Here is a 24593-nt window from a genome sequence, read left to right as displayed (position 1 = left end):
ACAGGAAACCCTAGGATTTAAGCCCTCTTGGTGTATCACCACAGTACAGTTCAGTTCCCATTTGACTATGGATGGTCTTAGAGCTTAGAATCGGGGCCTAATTTGTAGGTAGCTTGTAGCAGGTAAGATGAAACTCACCCTAGTCTTTACTTCTTGACTTGTTTCAGCTTCTTCACTTTTTGCCCTCTTTGAGGCTATTTAGAATTAGAAAATCAAGGCAAGACGATACGCAGCTCTGTGACAGTGACAAGGTGTTGCTATGGAGAACAGCTTCTTTACATGTCTCTCTTGAAGTTCCGGTGGAAACCCTTTAGTCCAGACCCAACCAGTGACAACACTTGCTTTTATTTCATGAAACATTTGACATAGAATTAAACCCTTTTTGTCTAAAACTGCACAAGATAGTTCCCTTAAACCTGTAAACTACTTATTTGTTTTGCCAAACACTTTCATAATCACTGATCCATAAATAACTTTGTGGCACTGTTGAAAGCATTAGAACTGTGTCCATTGCAGAGTTGGTCACAACTATGTTCTTTTTTTTCCAGAAAATCTTAGAAATTTGATAGAAATTAAGATTTCTTTTTTTTTTTGAAAGTTCAATTTTTCATGTAGCTTCAAACCAAACTGTACATTACTTTCAACATCAACATTTGGAATCAGCACAATGTACAACTTTTGACTGGAATAAATGAAATTATGCTTGCCTTCTATTATGCTGACAAATCTAGGATTTTTTTTTTTAATTTCTGACACAATAAATGGACTTCCATCAAGAAGGAATCATGAAGAAATCTCAATTCCTGTCCGATCCAAAACAGAATAACAAAATAACACAGTTCCAAATGCCCACAGATGCTGCATTATCTTACAGGAGGGAACATGTGCACGATACACACAGAAAACACGTCTTTTCCTAACACGTGGCCAAATCTTGTCAACTAAAGGAAAAACTATGCCGGGCCTTACCAGTGTGGCTTCGTTTGTGAACCATGAGCACATTGGGACCGATGCAAATTATCCCACAGATATCACACTTTAGCTTTCCGTTAGGAAGTCGAATGCCTCCAACTCCTGACATAGCTTTGCTGCCTGGGCCATTGTGTGAGCCATTCATTTTCTCTCCCGAGGTATCAAGCATTCGTAAATCCTCCGCACATTCTTCCCCATTCATTTCACAGGCACGCCCATTCTCTTCATCACTCTGAGTCTCTATTTTAATATTACCGGCTGAAAAAAACAATACAGGATGCCACTCAGTTTCGTTGCAAAACAAATATAGTGGCAAAGAAACAATCACATCAAAGGAGATAATTTCTGAACAGAATGTACAATATACCTAAAAAACAGAAGCAACAAACATGACTGCATTTCTATGGGCAATGTGATGAGCTCGTAACATAGGGAGCAATGAATATCAGTAAGACAAATACAAGGCATCAAGGGAGCTGGGCACCTAAGTCACATTACGTGTCTGTTCCTAGGTCACTTTCAGACTTTTGTAACATCCACTTTGACAATTTGGGCTAATTGGAATGAAATTTATAATGAATCCACATCATTTGGATTTGTCTGACACGAGTGCGAAAATAAGCGACTCATCAAAGACACTGGATGAAAATGAATTGAAAATGCAACATTCTCCACTTGGCAGGAAGATCCTGAGGGTTGTACTGAATCCAAATATTTGTTTTGCAGGGCAATAGGGTAAGCAAGGACAACAGGAGAGCAAACAGTACAAACACTGATACAGAAACCAGAGCAGGGAAGGATGGGAGGAAGCAGCTAGAGCTAGAACTAGCACTGAAATTATAGCAGAGTTAGCTGTGTTTTTAAGACAGCAGGATTAGGGTCGCTGAGTTAGAGGAGAGGATCTCTGCAGCTGTGAGCTACTGTTAAAATACGCCAAATCAACTAAGGTGAGTGGGAGAAACGTTTTGACTTTATTGGAGAACTGCTTTGCATTATAATCCTACTGGTGACAATCACTTGCAAATATAAGTAAAATACAGGTATAAATTTGGCATAGCCTCACTGTGTGGGATAGCACCTAGGCAAGTAAATTTTGTCTTATGCCAACACAGCAAAGGCCTGAACCTAGACAGGCTACAGATAAGGGCCAACGCTCAGTTCAGTTAATGCCACTATTCATTCCTCTTCTCTCCACAGGGCTGGATTATGTTTTATGTAGACTAAATCATCTTTATAATCCCTTCCCTCTTTTCCAATCACATGATTTTGGTGGAAAAATAGTTTTCATTAAACTGAAAATTACCATTCCATTTTTTTCCCAAATCTTCCTTTCCTTTCAGTGAAACACCTCTTCCTTCACCCCACTCCCAACGTGGAAAGCATACTGGCTAGCGTAGCAAGCGAGAGATCTCTTTCACCCAGTAAAGAAGGGTCTTTTTCTTTTGTGTAACAGTCACTTTCTGGTAGCCTGATTCATAAATGGTGTTGTTGCAATGATGTAATTAAGCCATGGGCAATAAATACCTCAAGGGATGAAAAATTTTGACATTCATCTGAAAATGAAATGTTTGCCAGTGTGTTCCCTGTTACACCCTGCAACCTTCCTGAAGGTCCGGCTGGATTGCATGGGTGGGACTGACAGCAGGATCTGACTCAAAATACTACCAGGAAACGTGCTGAGAGCAAAGGCGTTTACATTTCTGGATACCACTTGGGTGAACACCTTTTAATAAAAAGTCTATCATTTTAGGCATTTTAACATTTTTTCAAATATTGTATTTTTAATAGAAATCATACCTAAAACAGAGTGAGTGTATGTCATAAATAGCAGTCTTTCCTTTAAAATGTATGATGTCCTAGAAAGGGGAATAATTTAGAGGTTCAGAAAAAAAAATCAGTGACTCGAGAATGATTTACAAAGATGGCTAAACAGAAATGGTCTAAAGTATCCTACAAATTCAGTGGAATATAACCCAATACTGCTGTTTTCAGCATGGTGAACGGAAGTAACAGAAGTATTCAGCTTGACCACGGGACAGTTTTTCATAAATCATACACTAAATTTGTTCTCTTAATTATAAGACTAAGAATTTGTATGTAAATATATTTATTTAAGAAGATTACAGACCCCTCGCCTGCTAGGAAATTTGGAGAAGGTGGCTTTTGAAACAGATTTACTATGTTAAAACAAAATACATGCGAACAAACCAAAAAAGGTTAAGACTACTCAAGTCCGTTGGTAGCGTATGTACACAAATATAAATTACTGAGAACTGAAATGAGGGAAAAAAACATAAAAGTAGGAACTAGATGGAAATGCTCTGTAGTGAGCTGAGTCTGCAGTATACTTACGGGAAAAAGATTTGGGAATTATTGCATGAAAGTCCCTAAAGCCTTCTGCCCCATATGCAGCTGCAATAAAGAAGGCAAACAGGATGCTGGTTTGTGGCACTGCTAGCAGTAAATGTAAAAGAAGATGGCATTATCGCTATAAGAGATAGACCTAAGAGAAAGGCAGAACTATCATCACAAATGCAGCATAAACAGTTTGGGACAAAGCGCGAATAGCAGGAGGACGGCTGGGAGGAGAATTCTAATCTGCTGACCAAACAATTCCCGTTTGTAAAAATGCTGCTTTTCCAAAGCAGCCAACAAGTTTTACCAGGTTTTGTAAAGGCGTAACGTTTCTTGGGTATTCCCCTTGCTTGCAGGTAAACTCCTACGGCATCAACAGGCATTTTTGCTAGAGCTCCTGGGGAGGGATGACAGGAGCAGAGCACCTAACTCAGCCTTCGCTGGGCCCCCAAGAAAACCGCAGGCCCCTGCAGTGCTACCCTGCCCTGAACACATGCTTTTGGCCAGCCTGCTCTCTTTGTAGTCTGGAGAGCTTTTCTTTGTATGCGCTGGTTTCTAGTCTCCGCAGTTATAAAAAATTGAAATTGCTTTTTTTTTTTCTTCTCACGCCTGCTGGTCTTATGTAATGAAATGAGAGGGAGGTAGATTATATATACATTACTGTGTATATCGGCGTATTTTCTTGTTTGTATTTCTGAGGCTTGTCCTCAAAATGCATCTACACAGAAGTAGCTGCACAAACACACTATACTGTGTTTATTAGGAGTTGCCAAGTCCAAATTAATGTGCAACGGGGCACACTAATACAGTTCATTACTTGACACAGGCAATGATAGAGATGCTGACCCARTCAATCATCTTCATTAAGACTTTCTGCAGCTACAGACCTGGAGCGGCACTGGTAGCTATTTCTGCGTAGTCCAGGCCTTGCACCCAGAGTATCCTTACAGTTGCCTTTATTACACAGTATTGCTGTGGAAGGGCCTAATTTCAGTTACGGAGCTCACTCTGCTAGGGAGGACTGAGAGGCAATGAGGCCACCAGCCTCACGCTGAGCTCTCACAGTGGTTTTACAGGGCTAGTTAACACACAAAAACTCTTCATGCTCAAACCGAGCACTTCTGACAAACCTGTTTTTTTTTTTCCAAAAGGAAACGGGAAAAACTCCACTGAAGCAGGCAATGGATCAGGAGAGAGAAGCTGCTCCAGTGGAAATACTAAGGATTTTTATTAAGTTTGACTGAGAAATGGGAAAGCAGGATGTACAGTTTTGCCTGGAGACTTGACTTAAACTGAAAAAAAAATGCAGTCAAGAAGGTTTTCTATTTCTTTTGTGACAGACAGGTTCCTGGCCCTCCCTTTCTCTAGTGGGAAAAATCTATTCATTCTTGGAGCACAGACAATGTGACAAATATCTGGAAATCAGACTTTTCAGATGTACTGATCRCAGAACAGGCTCAGCATTTGTACAAGTTTCTCAAACAGTTACTCGACGTTGTCTTTGTAGAAATAATGGCTGTGCACATGCATGTCTATATACACACACACAGGCACACATTAATTAGTTCTACAATAATTCATGGTAATAATTTCTTGTTGGTTCTGGTTGACTCACAATTAATACATTACTACTTAATTAATTAACTCAGATTTGTTTGGAGATGACCTTTTAAGTCCTTTAAAGGCTCTACATTTTACTCTCTATGTACACAATAGTGCAATTCAGTGGTTTATCTCCCCTTTCTGCATAGGGGAGTTTAACTGGAATCCACTTTTACTGCAAGGAATCCAGAGCATCACTGAACTAGCAGCTCTTCCCCTCATCTCCCCTTTTATCTAGCCTTATTGTGGAAAAGTTATCCAAAAGCAGGGCACCGGGTGGATGTCTTGTGCTATCTGATGTGTACTGGGAGCTTCACTGAGGACTTTCTGCAGAGCGCTTAGAATTTATGTCACACAAGACTGTTTTAGATCCCACACTTAGCAGTGGCTTATGCAAAAGTCCTTGGAAAAAAAATTAATAATTCAAAGGGAAAGGGGATGACAATATGATTTATCTGTATTTGCAGTTCCAGGCACCTTTTTCTGGGGAAGGGTAGTGTAGCTGGGCCCGACATGGGAGCCAGGCTGGGATGCTTGGGAAGGAAGGAAGGCAAGGAGATTGAGTCACACTTCCCTAGAAAGAGTTGAGCAATGTAGAGAGGGAAGGGAGGTGTTTTGCAATGAGTAAGAGAGTCTGGTAGCGGGGAAAAAGGAGAAACCAAATGGACTTCTGGGGAAACAGGATTTGGAGAGTGGCTTTTAAAGGACAGTGAGATAGCCACCTGGAGAAAAAGGCACGTGAAGGATTAGGAGTTTGCTTTCAGCTCAGAGCCAGTTTGTCCTCTCTTGTAGTTAGGGGACTCCCTCCCAGACATAAAATCCTTTCAGTTTTAGGTGACTTTGGCACTGGCACATTTTTCAGTACTGGGCCAAAATCCCATTTGAAAGGGGGCATTCATCTCCCGAGTCATTTTCTTCTCAGCTGGGACTTTAAGAGAGGATAAAAACATAAGACCTAGCTTTCCAAGGAACTGAGGGAGTAAAGGAGAAAGATAAAACTCTACTGGGCTTTCTGGAGCACTTTAGCTACAGAGGTACCTAACAGCCTTCGATTTTTAATGAGATTTGAACATCTATCTATGCTTCCTTTATCACTTTTATCTCACTAGGTACTTAAATGCATCTTGTGGCATATAAATGCCCCTAAGAAGTTGTCCTTTAGCCTTTCTTTGAAAATAAACATGATAATCTAATTTTTGGTCATGGGATTACTCCATACAATGCCTCACTCACACTTTGCAGCCAATAGAAAGAGGCAAAGAAAAGGTCTCTTAAAGTTGTTTCAGATCATTACGGTGCATGTAATTTTTTGTTTGAATGGCTCATTTGTTATTCCAAGACAAGTCAGAAGTATTTTGCTGCTATTAGTTGATGCTTGAACGGTAGCTTTAAAGTCCAACAAGAGTTTTGCATGAAGGCATCATAACCATTCAAGCAGCAGACAGATAAAGCTGCAACAATATTCGACTGATTTGAACAGTGGATTAGAAATGTTATGCTGAGGAGGAGAAAACCTTTAACACCATCCTTGCTAGCAAATTATAGAAAATGTTGCTAAAAAAGGCAGAACAAGATGAAAAAAGCCTATTAGACCAAAATAAACCACCCCAACAAGCCAAGACTTGCCTCAACAAAAGCAGCCAGGATCTCTTCCTGTTTACATAGGTGCAAAATCTGCATAAGATAGAATATTTCCAGCAATTCTACCTGTTATTTCTATTATAAAACATAACAGCTATTCTATTTTGTTTCAATGCACCAAATCTTAGCACTAGCTGTGACCTGAGATCCAGACCTTGCCCCTTTTCCCTTTATATCACAGTCATTTACTGTGGCACCAATTCTGTTCTCACGCAGGAGCAACACTGCAGGTGGAAGATGCCTTTCTCAGAAATACAAGGTACACAGGCAAGTTGTTTGTCCACAGAGAATTTAAGGACTCAGTATCCACTGGCTGGTCTTGACAACAACAAAGACCAATTCTTCAACTCAAATTATGTTTCCATTAATAATATTGTTCCTGTATGAGCTTCTGAAGGTACAGGAAGAATCATGTAGCCGTAAAAAATGTCAGCAGAAGGTCTAGGCAGAGCAACCATAATAAGTTATGCAATGCTCTCAGTCCTTCTTCAGTAAAATTCAAAAGACACAACACAGCATAGCTGGAACTGATCCTTACTGACTAGTTATTTAACTACAGAAAATGGGGATACATCCAAGTGCTGTTAAAAATGACTATTTTGCACACTCATTTCTATATATAGCACTGCATTGCCCAGTTAATTAAGCATTTGTGGTATCTGCATGCAGAAAAATGCTTAAAGTTAGAGGTCAGGCCAGGACTGCCTAATAAGCTAGAGCCTGAAGTGTAACTTAATTCATACAGACAAAAAGAAACAAATTAGTAAATAACAGGGGCTATATATGTTCCAGCATACATTGAACAAACTGATACTTAGGACTTTCATTAAAAAAAGGATCCAGAATTCCCTGTGTCACAAAACAGTGGGACCACTAATACAGACAGAGGTGAACGTCTGAGGCCAGTGAGGAAGCCTAGCCATTTGGTCGAGGGACCTTATCATTTTTCTTGAGAGTGCTGAATTCTTTACTGCAGGCTGCAACATGGCAAAGAGGGGGCAACAGATAAAAATGAAGGCTTTTAGTGAGAAGCTCTCAGCTGGCTTTTTAAAGGGAAACAAAAAATAACAGAAAGAAGAGTAATAGCACAAACCCTTGGGGCACATCTGTAGGTGCAGCAGACTGGACATGACAGATAAGAGTGATCACCCCCATGAGGTCAATGCTGCCCCTCCTTTGACTCCAAACACCAATCAGCCCTGGGCAGCCAATTTCTTCCCTACTCTAATTTTGGCTTTCAATCAAATAGATGTTATTCCAGAAACACAGGCGTCCTCAGATAAGCTATCTCCCATGGGACAACCAGTGTGAGGAGATCCACCCTCCACCCATCATCTGTGACGTCTTCATGAACAAGGGACAGAGCTGTGCTCACTGCATCGCGAAAAAGATTAACATCATTTTCCAGACCTGCAATGACATCTGTGCCAAACTGTAGGGAATGCAAGCAAGTGAACAACATAACAAACAAAATCCTTCCTCTCTAGGTACAAAAAGTCTCTCTTGCTCTGTGGTGCAGAATCCCAGCAACTTCCAGTTAGTTACCTATGGGAAGCCTCTAATGAACAGTAAAGATGGACAGGGTAAAGACAGATGTAAGTAATACCACTGCAATCTACTCACACACAGGAAGTTAGGTGCTTTTTATGTATGTTTCTGAACCAGGCTTTAAGCAGAAAGGGGATCTGTAACCAATCTAGTCTGATCTAGTTCATACTTATTTTCCTTGTCGTGCTACTCACTGGGACATTTTGTACTGAATCCAGGTTGTTTATCTGACAAAGGGCTGTTAACCACCTGGCTGCTTGATGTCCACCTGAGTACCAGTAAAACTAAGTTTTAACAGAGAGAGAAAGAACATTATCAAAAAAAAAGGCATGCTAAACCTATTTCTCAAGTTCCACATGTATGTGTAACCCATGCTTCCTCTATATGTAGTGCTCTGTGTCTTTTACTGGCTACGTGATAGAGAAGCTGAGGAATCTGCTAAAGACTTGCTGGTAACAGACTTTCCTGACACTATTCTGTGTCAAGAAGTAAGTAGGGAAGAGTTCAAACTGGAGGGAAAGGTTTGCTGACAAACTAAGGCAAGAACAGAGCTTCTCATCCTCAACATCTTTGTCTCTTCTGCTTCTATCAGACTTTATTTTGTGGGCATTAAAAGATGAGGAAGTAGCAAGAGGGCATTTAGCAAGAAATGTTTAAAAAGCAAAGTAACCTCAAGTGACAATACACAACAGTGACACAAAACCACTCCCGCGTATAAAAATATTCCCAGCTTACACAGGTATTGTGTATACATGTGCTTAAGTGCTGACTCTGGCTCCTGTGAAGCTCCATTCTTCAGAAACTCTACAGGCACAAACATCATGGCTTTCACTCTTCCCCACACAGCACCACTTACCCCAGAGAAGCAAAGCCTCAGACGTATTCTAATCTAACATTTATAAGGCATCCACCTTCCCTAATCCTTCCACAAAGCATGCTTCGGTGAAATTAATGAGTGCTAATCTGCCCTTGACTAGTGCAGCAGAAACTCTAGCTAGCAGAAGTCACACGTGGTGACTGGAAGAATGTAAAAACAAGAGCTTTGTAATCACCAGGACTCACAGCTCACTAATAGGGTGCATCTGTAAAGATTTGTGTTTTGGAGAAAAGGAGACACCAAGGTTAGAATTAATGGGGAGACCAGAGGAGATCCTATTAGGCAGGAGAGGCAGGTAGGCGCTGAGATGAAGCCATGTGGTCATCGCTGGAAGTTGCCCTTGCTTCGCTATGAAGCTGGTGGGTATTGTAGGTCAAAGTGAAACGTCTAACACAGGAGGAATGGAGAAATACAGGAAGTGAAGCATAGCTACATGTTTAAACTGATCATTTGTGTACAAATGATGTGAACTGTAGTTAGAGGAGGAATTCTAAGCCTGCCTGACCAAGCAAAACCCTCGTGAAATCTGAATACCTATGAAGGTATCGTCCAGACCCATAGCAGCTGCAGACTGCAACGCGTCCGTTACCCGGCCAAAGAAAGTGAATGCTTTGAGAGTGAGGTGGCGTAGCTGGGCTCGTGGCAGGGTGGGGAGGGCACCCCCCAGGCTCTCCACACAGCCAGAGCAGCGGGGACGACAGGATGGGATGGGGAGGGAGAAAAGCAGTTTCATACACTGCTTCAGAGCACCTAAATTTGCCTTTACCCGAATGCAAAGTTAGCCTTTGCACACCTTCTCCTTTCCATGCTCCAGCTCAGTGAACTGCTCATATGTCTTAAACTCTGTCTGTCACTGGAGCAGCGCAAAACCACCTGGCTCAGGATCAGGCCCTCACGCGCCCACCCATTCACACGTTCAACCTACCGTGCCTTCACTACCAGCCAGATGGGTGTGGGGAATTTTACCAGGGACTGTTTAGCTAGCGTGACGATTCTGTGTGCACTGTTTTACACCACTGTCGATAAGTTCCCCAGCTGTCAGAGGTTTAGTAGATCTAAAATTAGAAGGAGCAGCTGTGTTTAGGTCTGGGGGGTGCCTATACACGTTGTGCCAATGCTCTCTGTTGTCAGTCTAGACTCTTCTTTTGAGAAGAGGTCAGAGGTGGAAATGGAGAGGGATCTTGCCTTTTCAGCACTTGAGGGGGTGCATTTTATGACAATGTTATTATCTTGCCCACACACAAAACAAATCACAGAGCACAGTCCTCAGTGTCCCCCTCACCAGACTGTGAAAAGCCTCAGGGATACTGGAAGTTTATTCTAGACTACAGAACATCAAGTGCAGTCATCATTTTATGAGTGATAAAGTAGATGATCTCCCTCAGGACTGTGCACAGAAGAGAATTCTGAGGTAGCCTCTTCTAGACCTGTTAATCCTGACTGCCCAGTTATTTTTCTAGAAGTCTCTGYCTGACATTACTGAAGTTTTTTTCCTTCTCAGGTTGTAGAAATAATGCCAGAATGTTTCATAATGTAAACTATTGTTTATGTGATTACAGTGTGCTCAACAGGCCTGTGAAAGGAAACCTTAAACTGCACCTTCTGGGGAAGAAACATAAACTGTTCTACACAAATCCTAAACAAATTTTCTGAATATGAACATGCCAGATAACCTTCAAGAATAAAAATGTCTGTACAAAATGAATTCTTTCCCACCATATATTACATTCCACCACGTATTACAGCCAATGCTTTGCTACAGGGATCTGGAGTTTCCTCCAGTCAACCAGTCCTCTGGGCTGAAATGATGGGAGACTCTCAAAGACTCAAAGGTCTGGATCATCCTGAAAGTCAGCAAACTCAGTTCAGCCCAAATTTTTAAGAGACTTCTTGTCTTTCCTCACTTCCTCAGACATTTTTCACGTCTGCATTTTCTTGCTCTGACCTCAGGAGAAACAAGTCCTCCTCCTCCCTGAACACAATCCAGCCTTAACCATGTTGGCATTATGAGAAGTCATGTCTGAAGTAATTTTCTCTTCTGTGAGGCATCCAACAATTGCAATGCTGTATACTGATTCCTTGGGTCTTTGAAAACAATGCTAAGAGAATAACCTAGTATTCACTGGCTTTCTGTAACAGCTGACTCAAAAAGGAGGGCTAGAGTCCCAGGTTCTCAGAAAGGAGTGGAAAAAAACTGAAGAATTTTCTATATGAAGAACATATTACATCAGGAAAAGAAGAACCATCTTCCCCCTCTCATCCCTGTTACACAAATGCAAATGAGGTCAGCATGAAGTCTCACAGCTAGGGCACCATACACACAGGGCCAACTTATCTTGTGATAAACTGATATAATTCCACCAAGGTTACTAGTGACAGGCACCTGGTCATTAGTGCTCACAGAAGGCAAAAAGTCCTGACTGGGAAACCTTATTTCACTGAGGCCATAAGTAAACTGTGAGGAGTTTATAAATATCAGTGAGGCTACTCTGGCCTAAAAATGGTTCAGGAAAGGGAGATCAGACCCAAACTGGGCCAAACTTGTGTGAACTTCCTAGCTTTGCTCTGCCAGTGCACCTACCTCAGCTATGACTTGTAACTATTGAATGCAGCAGCTTCTACTCCTATCCTGAAGAATATCCTCCAAAATCAGAAAGGAATTGTGCAACAGCAGGGAACTCAAAGTTGAGGTTTAGATGGGATTCAGGTGCAGGTATCATCATGCCTTCCAATGAGAAAGGCCAATATGCCAATCCACTGAAGCCCAGCCTCCTCGAAACCAAAAAACCCTGAACAAATCTTCCCTAATGCTTTAATGCTGGTGAATGTAAAAGGGTGTTAAAAATTATTTACCACTCTCTTAAATGAGTAATCTTACATTTGATACTCACTGGAAACACAGTCAAGATCACAATCTTCAAACAGTCACAAACAATCACTATGCTGAGTATCAGTATACTATATCAAAATGTAATCATTTTCTTAACATGGATAGATCAATAAAGCTCAAAGTCAACATGCTGCTGGCAGAGCTTCAAGAGAAAAGGCTTTCAAAATAATAGTTGCTGAATTACATGGTCTCCAACAGCATTGCTGAAGACTTTATTGTTGTAAAAGCCCCAAACTGACTATTATAATCAGGTGAAACTTACATAAGTCAGATCACAGGAACTCTTGGATCAGGGCCTTCATTTCTGGCTGAAGTAAAGTGCTAAATAATGTAATATGATTTAAACACCATTCAGACATTGCTTGAATTTCTCTGAACTCTTCCACTCCTTTTAATAAGCCTAGCAATTATTTAATAGTTGTTTATCAACAAAAGATTGTTTAAAAGGCAACTAATGTTTTGGAGGTATGTAACTTGAGACACTAAGAAACTTGATTTTCAGAAAACACAGCTCAACCTGGAAAACACTGATCACTGAAAAATCAGGTTACTGTCTCAAGCTCTGTAGCTAAACTCTGGGCATCTAGTCACCTCTGAAAATCAGAACCACCCTCTGTTTAGCATGTGTGAAGACATGCATTGATAGTTTCGCAGAAACTGTTTGCCATAACTTGTAAGTGTAACCTGTAAGTGTGGGCTTATTATGTGATAATATGAGATTTAATGAGATTTAATGAGTTACACATGAAAGCAAGAGTTATGTATGAAAGCAAGAGTGCAACCAGCAGCAATCCACTTTAATTATTTAATCCTGATATATTTTGAATGGTAATTTTCAGTGTGCTACACATTTGGGGACCAGCAAGAAGGAACTGCTTCAAGAAACTTTCAGGTAACCAACTGAAGATTTTGGAAGCTGGTTCATAGGAGGTGACCAGAGGCAGCCTGGTGCTATCAAATATATAGGCTAGCTTCGATTTAGATGATCAGTTGAGAAGTAGTTAACAAAAAGAACATGTATTGGTGTATTCTGGTTTCAAAGCTCCAGAGCTGGTTCAGGCATTGCTTCCTAATTGCAGCAGAGGGAGACTATTAAATTCCTATTCCACTGCTGCACTCGACAGAGTGCAAGCAACTGCATGGTGGCAGAGAGCATTTTTAAAGTAGCTAAATGATTTGGGAGCTCAGGTCTCCTTGAGTTGTAGTGATACTCAGACTTTTAAGACATCTTGTGCTTCTTTGGGGAGGAGGGAACCCAAACCCACAGTAAGAATGCTGTTGAACTTGAGTCCCATCGCAGCCATAGCTGAGAAACATCACAGCTTCCCCCTTGTCCGGCTTAACAGGAAACCTCTATCTACTGTTCCTCTAACTCCTTCCACAAACACACACAGCAGTCTGGACATACTACCCATTTCCTCCCAACCCACAGTTGTTTATCTCCTTAGCATCTGCCATGGCCTACAAGTCTGGAGCAAGTCCTACACCAGTTCCTAAAATATGTATTTAAATCAGTTGAGCTGAAAGGTTTCAGGAGACCCCAGAAAAAAGAAAAAGGGGAAAAGAAAGAAACAAGCACCGCTGATTAATGTGCTGTGAAGTAACTGGAGCAAAGTCTGGGAAAGCAAGTTTTCCCAGCTGCCTGATATCTCAAGAAAGCTAGAGTACCTCCTCATTTTCATCTATGGCACTTTCTAAAGGTTGACTTAACACGCACACACAGAGGTATTAAAAAGAAGATATTTTTCTGTGTGTGTGTGTGTGTACATGTGTATGCATGTGTGCACGTAGTTTTTATTTATTTATTTTTGTCAAAAGGGCAATGAGCTTTGCTACTGCTGTGAGCTGTGCATGATACAGGCCTGGAGTTCTGCTCATCTTCAGGGTCTCACTCTACGAGCAAGTTCAGAAGCACATTGGGGCTACATCTTTTCTGTGGCAGCAGTATCGTGAGCAGACCCCTAATTGCCACAAACTACAATCTCTCCTTTGTATTCAGGGAAACAATGCTAATTCAGTTTGGGATTATTTTAAGGTATATGGAAAGCCATCATCCCAAATTCCTGAGCCAGAAACATCATGACTCTATGTCCTTTTTCTCCCCTATGTCTAAATCCCTCTCTTCTTTCTTTCAGTCCCCCACCCCTCACTCTCTGACCTGCCCTGCTTCTGCACACTCCCGGAGGTGAAACTGAATAGCTGCAATTGTGACACTGCAGTTTGTGTGTCATATTGTAACTGGGTTTCCACATCCTCCTCGTTCTGTTGTAAAAGCACTCGAAGAGGAAGAAGTGCAAATAATGAAATATAGGAAAGCAGGAAAAGAGGAAGCAGCCGAGAGACAGCAGCCCAACTGAAACGCTAAGAATTATGGAGAAGTGACAGAAAGGGAAGCACAGACCAGGAATTATACTTGGTGGCTTAGCAAAAAAACCCAATAAAACAAACAAGAAAATATATAGGCGTAGCTTTTTCTGCCTCTGCAGCAATCTTTTAGACTACTATTCCTCTCTGACTTTCACCCACTTGACCTATATTCCCCTCCCCACCTACTTTAAGACAGTTACAGAGCCATGCTACTTTGTGTGCAGCTGGACTTCACTAAAACTGAACCAGCATAGGGGTACATAGCAAAAAAACCCCACCTTATCTTCATAAAAAGCAAGAGTATGGACTCCTCAAATCACTCCAAGAGAGGAGAGGGAAATCAAACACGAAGAAAAGCTCTCATAATGCCTAGCCTCAGGGTGAGAAGGCTTGATTAGGCAATGGTCTGATTTGCCAAAGGCAGCCCCTGAGGACAGAGTGGTGGAAGAGTATAGAAGGAAATTAGCTAAAGCAGTGTACAGATTGCCTAATTGGGCAATCCTGCCCGATTGCTAGGGGATGGAGCAGCTGGCTTAGGAAGTCCTTCCACTGCGATCATGTACAGTTCTGTCCTACTAATTCAGAATGAAACTTGGCTGGATCAGAGAGCGTTTAAAATTCACATGAAGAATTTTCTCTTCTCCATTTGCTTGCAAAACAGAGTGTGAATCTCTTTAAGAACAGAACAGCGCCCAGTTTTTTACACACTCCTGATCTCAGGGACTTTTCAGCAAGAATCTTCTGATAAAGGGATCAATAAAACGTAAAACATGAGAAATGACCTTCTATAAACATCACAACACTAATAGTTATGCATCCCTTTTGACTCAAGCTTCAGCCTTTATCTTATCCGGTGGCTAACTGAATTGTGTAGTTTCTCAGGAAGACAGTGGTGAAATCCTGTACGTAAATGAAGACAGGAGTGTTACACAAAGGTGTACTGTGGTATAATTATTTGTTCATCACTGTATGAGAGCCACCCTGTTGGAAGAGCTCCTTCAAAACCATTTGCAGCTATTCCCCCACAAAGAAGGCTGTCATGAAGTGATAGGAAGTGGGTATTAGTGAGGCTGCACTTTCTCTGAAACCCTCTTGCACAGAGAGTACCAACAAGCGCTGCTGTTTTCCCTACTATCTTTCTGTGAGTTAGGAGATTCTGCTGGGCCACGCAGTCCTTATTTAGTTCTTCAGCAAAATTTAATATATTTTGGAATGCACACGAAAGAGGAGAGATTAATGTAGCTGCATATGAAGGAATTAAGTCTCCTCTTACAAATGTCAATATTTCCTTAGGCATTACTGCTGTTGGAGATCTGAACTGCATTTCCCATGGTACAATTCTAACTACTCTTCCACTCCCCTATAGATACAGCAACAGTATCTGTACTTTGGCATTAACGTAGCTTATACACTGCATTATTTTTACAGACATGGCAATGTGACCAAGCTGTATTATTCAAAAGTAAGTAAATGCTGATTCTGTGCGTGCAGACTCATGTGCATGTATATGAGGGAGACTATGAGCACTGTGAAGGTTTTGCCCAGCTTGTCTTTTCTTACCTATCACAAAGAAGGGCTGATGTGTATTTTGGGTTTGAGGACCATGACCAGACTGCTCTTGGCTTTACCAGTTCTAGTCTGGTTTTAACTTCAGTGCAGCCTCTCCTGATTTCCAAAGACAATAATCAGTCATTTAGCTATTCAAGAAACAATGTTATGTCAAGCCAAAAGTGTATGATACTTAGCTATGGATGTTCTCCACAGCAAATGGATGCATTTTTTCTATTTGATTTTGGATGAGAAATGTCAGACAAAAGAAGCAGAAACATGATTATTTTCCTGTCAAGACAGTCATAATGCTACTTACTGTTAAACTAGGACAGCTGGAAACGACCAAGCATTGGCCTGTATTGCAATCCTAGCCATAAAGAAAGGAATGAGTTGATTGCTTGGTTAAGGAGCAATACCACAAGGGGATTTTTATGCTGATGTAAACTTGGAAAAAAACTTGGAAAAAAGAGAACATTAAATAGCAATAACAATGGGCAATATCTGGTCCAGAACTATTCTCAGTTTTTCACTGATTATAAATAGTACTTATCTTTAACAACTCTCATCTTCACAAACAGCAGCCTTCTGCTTCAGCCTATAGAGAATTTGATAACAAAATTTTACGGCTTCAGAGAAAGGCAGGGCACTGGATTTGGACTCAGGAAATCTAGGTTTAATTCCTAGCCTGGCCACAAACTTCCTGTGTAGCCATGGGAAAGGCACTTAATTCATCATGTGCCCTTACTTCCCTATCTGTACAGTCTTTAATTCTTTTTTAATGGGAATAAGACTTTTTTTTTTTAATGAGGAAACTCGGTAGCTGTGCTGTTGTCTGGAGCGATTCCTATATCTGGCTGCCTGCCTCACAAGTGTCCTAACACACAAGGTTGAAATCTGGCCATGTGCTGGTCACCCTGTTTGTGAAAATACCACCATAACCTGTAAAGTGCCCTACAGAATTACACAAAAGTAGAAAGCTTTTTATAGTCCACCTTGAAAAATGAGACTGCATCCATAAGTGCCGGCGACCAAGGGGCTGGAGCCTCAGCCAGCTCTCTTTCACCTGCAATTGCTCGAGGACAACAAGCAGGCTTTTTCTTCCTTACTACTGATACAGAAATAGGAAAGAAACTGTAATTTCTCTCAGCTGGCCTATTCCTGTACTGCCAGTCTACTCAGAGTGAGATGTAAAAGTCCCAAAGGTAACTACCTCAAGAAAAAATAGCATAGAGCCGTTTAAAAAATCCAAAAAAGTTTTTAATTTCCCACTGCACTGCAGCCAGCATGGCAGAAGCTGGGGGGCTGAGAAAGGAAACAAGGGGCCGGCTTAGCCTGTACCTTTATTGTAGGAAATGACTAAATACTGAAAAGTGTGTTATCTCCAGTTCAGCTCTGTAGCGCTTCTCATACATGTTCAGTTACGAGGTGTGAAATCTCACTCCAAAAACAAATCGCTAGAGTATTTTTTGTAATGCAATAGATTTTCAGAAGCGTCTTAGAAAAAATAAACCTGGATAAGATTACAATTTGAACCCCTGAAAATTAAGATAATTTGGGCATATATTTAAACTTCATCTTCACCTGCCCTTCCTGACACAATCATCAGCCTCATTCACTCCTCTTTCATGCCAGTGCCAGACTGTAATTCCAGGCATTGCACTGGCACAACCCTGGATGCTTGCCAGCACTAATCAGACACAGAGCTGGAATTCAGCCCTCTACATTTCCCAAAAGTTCAAGAGTTAGACTAATTAGAACTCACTGAAGAAATGACTTCCTATGATGCTTCTGATTTCCAAAATGATCTAATCTTTCACTACCAAAATTTATTTTACTCCCTCATATAACATCATGAAGTCTGTTATTTATTTAAGTTTACCTGTTTTATACTTTTAGATCTCAGTTTTCAAGTTAAGGAGACATATTGTTTAAAACAAAGTGGAGGACTGTGAATGTTTTGTGCCACACCAGTTCTACTGCATGGTGGAAGAACACACTTGACTATTTTGCTGCAGCTATTAGAAAAACAAATTTGCTCTCTGCTGTCCAAAATACTCATTATGGCTTAGATTCTAAGGCACGATTGATTAATTACATATTTTTGTGCCCTACCAAACCCTGACCTCAGGCCAGGAATTGTAAGGCTTAATTAATCAATCAGTATAACATTAATTAGATTGTAAGCTCTTTGGGGCATGTTTTTGGTGTTTGAGTAGTATCTAGAGTAATGCAGCACCATTCCTTTTCTAGCAACCTTATGCTACAACAGAAACTCATAGACAGTAACAACAAAACAATCTGGGATAAATGGCACTAGAAACACCCAAAGCTTAATTCTACCTCCCTCCCCAGTCTTGCATAAACATTAAGAGTAATTTTATCCAGCTAATGTGAACACTGGACTTGCAATTAGGCACAAGTAGAACAAAATAATGAAAACTAGCATCAGGCATTTAGAGAGTGAACAAAATTTGGCTTCTCGTAAGTGTTCATGATCTGTTAAGACTATCAGAATTGACATTTCCTGCCCTCTTAGCATTTATGGAATGGTTGAAAGCGTCTAGCGGGCAAAGCTTTTGTCAAACTTCCCCTCTGCTCTTAGTCGCATGTTCTAGATAGTGTAAGTGGTCTTTACTCGCATGAACCTTCCTATGGCTTTTTGAAGCATCTGCTCAATTTATACATAAAGCACATTTCAAACATTGCAAAGTAACAAGAACCACTCTGCAGTTTTAGAAAACCTGAAGGATTTGGAGAGTGTCTGACAAAAGCTTTCTGCTGTGCACCTGTATTTTCCATGTAGCCACATTTACCTGACAGTGACACAGCCTATTAGGATGACAGATATGAGCTGACAGTGAGACACTCAAAACTCTGAAGTTCTGATTCTGCAAATGTTTAAATATGTGTGTGTGTGTGTTTGTTTAAGGGAACAACACTGAAGTCAAGAGCTGAGAACTGACAAGACTTAAAATTATATCTTTCTTGAAGAATTTGTTTTTTCCAGTTGCAGCTCTGAAAGGACAGCTCGCACGGTGACTAGTTTCTCTTTAGAGCAGCATCTCTAAGTTCATTCCCAAGCTCAGTGCAAATAAAGTAAAAATGCTGGGCTGCTTAGCCACATGAAAAATAGCCTAATATGCTATGAGGATATTACACATAGGAACTGTTGCTCTTCCTTCCCATGAACTTTAAGTTTGTTACTGAGCCAGGATTCATAATGCACCTAAACTTCATGCTAATATCCAGATTGAGTGGCTGGACTCAGAGTGAGGCAAATGAAAAGGGTGAAAAACCTTCCCCACAGAACTGCAAAGCAGCCCCACAGAAGCTGCTATTTCTTATTAGCTACGGTAAACTTGCTATTCGTGCCATGCCTGCACTGCACAGTGTGAGGTCCAGAAAGTAAACTGAATCCTGCTAACTCCACCACCTGGGAACATGTATATCTGAAAATACAATTTGGCCATATTGGTCATACAGGTTAAACCAGGTCACTCTCAGGCAGCTTGTTAGAGGCTGCAGCAAGCATGCGGACTTGGCCTTTACAAAATTAGGCTTTGGCTGGTAAACTGGTCAGCAACCACAGACAAAGAATATGGAATTGACCAATCAATGATGTTTCCTAGATTTAGAGGAGAGGATTTCAAGGCAAGGAGTTGCTGCTTTTGTCTGACACAAAAGCCCAAACCATACTGGCTGAACGTTTCAGGGCGTGCAGGGCATTCAACTCTAAGCAATGCCTGTATCCTACTGGCAGGCCTTTGGACCCTTAGGAATTGTAAGGCAACATGCTAAGCATCACAGCAGTGCCTATAGCCCTCCTTGCACCAGGACGAACTAAACATGGCTCATCTGCTGCTTCAGAGTCTTTTCACTTCCACTTCACACATGGAGTCCCAGCAAAGTTGATGTGAGCCACAGGCTCACGCCTTAACGGTAAAATGTGCTTCTCAAGTATTTGTAAAAGAAAACGTTAAAAGTTTCATTTTCTGTTGTCATCTCTTTATCAAATAAATGTGCCGTGGCTGTTAGTCGTGCAGGACCGTGGCATGCTGTGGCAAACCTTCCCAGCAAGTCTTGTGAAATTTGCTTCTGCTGATGCAAATGTGTGATTTGCTAGAGGTCCTCATTGCTATCTGATGAACTCCCATCCTATGCCTGAATGTGAAAAACACAACCCACAGCCCAGAATGTGTGGATCACTGTGTTCTCAGGAAGTACACAAGTAAAATAACTATTTGTGCTCTATCTCACTGAGGGTAAAAAAGAGGGGAGAGAAAAAAAAAAGACTGTACAGCAAACACCAGTCCTCACACAGGAAGGCTGGGGACTGCATTTTGCTCAACTAGCCTAGCCTTTGTGAAGAGTTTAGATTTTGCACTCAACTGTAGCTCCTTAACATTTGCATAAGGAGATTCCCTAAATATCACCCTTGCTTTCTGTGATGGGGAGACCAGAAGGGTCTTTCACTGCATCTGTTACAGTTGTTCTTTTAATCATTCTTTTGTACTCATCTGCTCAATTAGCTACTGAAACATCTCTGAGCAAGTTATCAAGTTAGGCATGCATCAGCTTTTAGTGGAAAGCTGTATCTCAAACAAGAGATACAAGATATTTTATCTGCATTTTCCATGCGTTTATTGCAATACATCAGTCATCCATTCCTCTGTTCTGAGGACTAGACATCTCCCAAAGCTTCACTGTGCAATGCTAAATGTGGTATAGAGCTCTTTAAAACAAGTAAGGGCTAATGACTGGAAAATATACGGTAAAAGAATCTTTTGAAGTAACCATTTCATCAACTTATGCCTCACTCTCCGTTAGAGACCTTATCTGATTGACGCTGCAAGAAATTAAGTGCATAAAACATCTGAACAAGGGAATGAACAATGCTTAAACTGATGGCCATCAAAGGTAACCAAACAACCATTGTTCATATCAGGAGGATTCACAGGGTGTGCATAGGTCTGTGAGCACAATGTTGTTTGTGGCAGGGAACTGCACTTTGCCTTTCCTCAGACAAGATGCCAAGGAAATTCCTCAATGTCTTTTCGGGAGACAGGAGGTGGGGGTTTTGCTCTGTGGAGTAGCATTGCCAGTGGGAAACTCTTTCCCGGGACACTGGAGGCTTCCCATGGCTCCGTAGGTCTCCCACCACAGGGCGGTTTGCCCTTGGGCTGCTGCCGTCCTCTCGCTGCCACGCGCTGCGCATTGCCAGGAGAGCACCCGGAGAGCCTAAGCATCCCTGCATCTGCTGAGCTAGCACTGTCATGAGTGAGAGGAGCAAATGCCACCTCTAAATCAATGTCACGGGGCTCAGGAGTGCTGCACACAAACTCTCCTTGGTACCTCAGGGGCGAGGAACATGAGCAGAGAGGATTTAGAGGCAGTATGTTGCACTGAGTGTGCTTCTCCTTTCCCCAGCTCGTCCTTTCTTCATGAATTTCTTTTTGTCTGTTTAGTTTCATGACCCCTTGTGCCTTCACAGCAGAGAGGCTCCTGGGCCTGGCAACTCTAAAGAGACTGCACAAGCCACAAGGGGTACAAATGTATCTTCCTCAGCCGCTGCCCACTTCCCAAATGGAATTTACACTTAGGTCTCTTACAGGGATACAGACTAATTAGCAGGAACTAACTTTTTCCTCTTTTAGGTTTGAAACATTTATTTTTATTATATGAATTTATTTTGCAGAATGCATGGTTGATAGGCCTTTTCTTTTGTCCTCAAAAAAACTGAAAAGCTCAGCTTTCAAGAGAAATGCTATTTTGCATAGGCATGCTCTAGTTCAGTCTTTTCCACACGTATACACACACAGAGGAATTTGACTTTGCAGGCATATAATTCTATGTGTGCAGAAAAACACAGTCTTATCTGTATATGTACATGTACGTATGTGTGTGCATACACATGTAAGGGAGAGAGGACATTGGAACAAACAGCTCCCTGCGGCTGGAAAACATATCGCCATTTCAAATTTCAAAGGGATTATCAAAGAGAAGCAATGATTAAAAAAAAAAGATTTAGAAATGAAACATGTTTTTGCATTGGATCTTTAACACCAAAGGCTAAAACATGTATTGTATAAATCAGTCTCTTTCACAGCACAGAGCAAAAGAGCTTATTAGCAATGGTAAGAGTGTATAGCAAATGTACAGACTCATTAATGTGTAATTATAGAACAAACAAAATGAGACTTCTCTAGTCTGTTTTGCAAGGAGAAAAAAAATTCCACTTAACACCGCTATAAGCCCATGATAGGATACCAATTTCACTAGGATCAACTAGCAATGCAGCAGTAAGATTAAACAAATGTGTTGCTACCAGAGGTAATGCCTCATTACCATTACTCATTCCTTGTATTTTACACGTGTTAGGCTCCAAAACCGCTGGTCTTCTGCTAGCATTTTAACATTTCTCGTTTTTATTTCTACTTGCCATTATGTGGACAAATGGGCAGGAAGCTCAACCCCTCCCCAAAAAAGTCTAGTTCCTATTTGACTTCTAGATAAAATGCTGCAGTGTAGGTCCACACCTGCAAAGACCAGCAACCACACTGGCCCATAAGACTTCCCTGCCTCCCCCTCCAACTTTCAGCAACGTGATGTGTCAGTTACAAAATTATTTGGATTTTGGAAGGAAAAAGGATAAACCCTGATCCAAAAGGCAGATGCCTCTGTGATAATGTCATGTCAATGCTGGAGGAATAGTCTCAGGTCTCCACTGGTGGCTCCAGCCACAGGAAACCCAAGCTTTGCACTTCCACACTGGCAGACCCACGAGTGGGGGAGCTGAGGGATCACAGGGGAATGGGAGAGGACGAGCAGTCTCCTCAGAAGAGGCAGAGAAACTCGCAGCCCAAATTACGCACACAGGCAGCTGGTGGGTTGGGGTGGGGAGGGATCACGGGCAACCCAACATTACCCTCAGCCACAGAGCTGTTTCCTTCCATTTGTCAATCTTCCCTTGGCATAAAATGCAAGCAGCAGGTCTCAGTCCACCCCACTGATCTCACAGTAAGCCAACTACATTTTTCGTGGTGAATTCTTTATGCGTATGTGTTTTCTTCTCCCATGAAAGGAAACTCCCATTGGGAAAGAACTGGAAAGATCTCTCCAAAGCACAGAGGCAGTGTGAGTGGTGCAGAAACGGCAGTGTTCCTAGTTGGCACTGCCCATTTCAGTGCTAATGAAACCATCCCACTTCAACACCAACCACTGCCACCACTTCCGAGCATTGCAAAACTTATTCACAGCAGGAAAAAATAGGCTCAATAACTCTGTCCATATAATGCTGAGATGCACAGTATTGTGAATGGGAAGGGACTGATCTCCTCCCTCCAAAAAACCCTGTGCCATCACTAAAAATCAGAACACAAAGCTCTTAGCTTAGGAAAAAAAACGTAGCGTAAAAACCACCAAAGATTTGGGGAGTTCAAATCCATAGTGGGGATGTTGTCTGATCACAGCTTCTTACAAATACAGGATGCTTTTAAATGATGAAATACAGAGAATGAATATTTCCTCTTCTATAAATTGCAACACAAGCTGAAAGTGTCACCAACTTTAGTTAAACCCCACCTTTCCATTGCATTAAATATTTCTGTTACATTACTTAATCAACAGGGAGGGTAAAATCATGTGTAGATACTCTCTGTTATATGAAGGAATTAGCAACTCCTGTTAAAGTTCTCTACAATTTTTAAAAAGAAGGGGTCACAGAGCAGGCAGGGTCTTATGTAATTCCATAAAATAATCTAGAAGTTACTGAAAACTCTGGTAAGAGCAACTTCCTCAGAAGCAACTTTTCCAGGGTTAAAAAAAACTGGGTTACACTAAAGTTCTCCTTACTCTTTGGTACAGCAGGTACTGGGTCTCTTCTTCCTCCCCCTCCCCCCCTCTCTCTTTAAACCCTGATATGTGGCTTGGGAGAGTGGAAGACAGTTCATTCTGTTACACTTCTCCACTTCTGCTACACTCATTACACTTCTCAGATAAAATTTTTGACTATGTTTGGGAGAGGATGAAAGGACAGAAATGAAACAGGAAAACCAACAAGCAAAACACGGACCTTTAGTCTTTTATTTTTGGAACAGCCTTGTTTTGGTTGTAAATTGACAGAAATTCTGTGTTTGCTCTGCATTCTCCACAGCTCTATAATCCTTCAATGGGATGCTTACTCCCCTTTTTAGATACGGATTTTGGCATTTCAGAGTTGAAATCTCACTGAAGTCAAAGGGGGAGTAGGAGTCTACTCACTTCCAAAAATCCCATCTGGTGCCTGTGGTGTTACTATGGCTGATGGTGGAAGGATAGATTAGACAGCTTCTTGCTGTCCCTGCAACTCAGACACCTAAATGCTTCTGGGAACCACAGCCCTAAATTGCACTGAAGTTAAGAATTAGGCATTGGTCCCTAACTTAAAAACGTGTAGAAAACAAGGAAAGCGAAGCTCACAGCAAATGGACTACTTTACCAGGAACTACATTCCCCCTAGGTGCATCTTCACAATGCAGAATTTACTTAGTGAGGAGGGAGGGGGCAGCGGAGAGTGTTTTGCGCTGTGCACTGCAGGTCTAACCTGCTTTGGGCTGCTTTTTTCCCCCCGGCTCACTCCTGCTGGGAGGCAGCTGGATGAGGCAAGAGAGGGTTTCCAGCGAGCCATCTCCGGAGGCCTGCATTCCAGGCTCTGGTTGCTTCGGGTTCACGAGCCAGCAGCTCATTCGAGTCACCCTCCTTCACCGCAGGTGAGACGCAGAGCCAGCCCCTACCGGCTGCTGTGCCAGTTCC

General features: G+C 41.6%; 1 protein-coding gene across 9 annotated transcripts in view; it reads right to left on the bottom strand.

Annotated features, from left to right (window-relative positions):
• IKZF1 (IKAROS family zinc finger 1) overlaps nucleotides 1-24593 on the bottom strand; it is a 73396-nt gene that overhangs the window by 20201 nt on the left and 28602 nt on the right. For 7 of the 9 annotated variants that reach the window (XM_026072092.1, XM_026072095.1, XM_026072094.1 and 4 more), the window contains one exon: nucleotides 970-1230. The exons of the other annotated variants lie outside the window; for them this stretch is intronic. In XM_026072092.1, coding sequence (XP_025927877.1) covers nucleotides 970-1230 — 261 coding nt within the window. The remainder of the gene's footprint in view (nucleotides 1-969; nucleotides 1231-24593) is intronic. 9 annotated transcript variants of the gene reach the window in all.

Source organism: Apteryx rowi, unplaced genomic scaffold (assembly GCF_003343035.1).
Source record: "Apteryx rowi isolate R43461 unplaced genomic scaffold, aptRow1 scaffold_337, whole genome shotgun sequence".
Lineage (NCBI taxonomy): Eukaryota > Metazoa > Chordata > Aves > Apterygiformes > Apterygidae > Apteryx > Apteryx rowi.
Note: the sequence above shows the minus strand (reverse complement) of the source record. Positions and strands in the feature narration are given on the sequence as shown.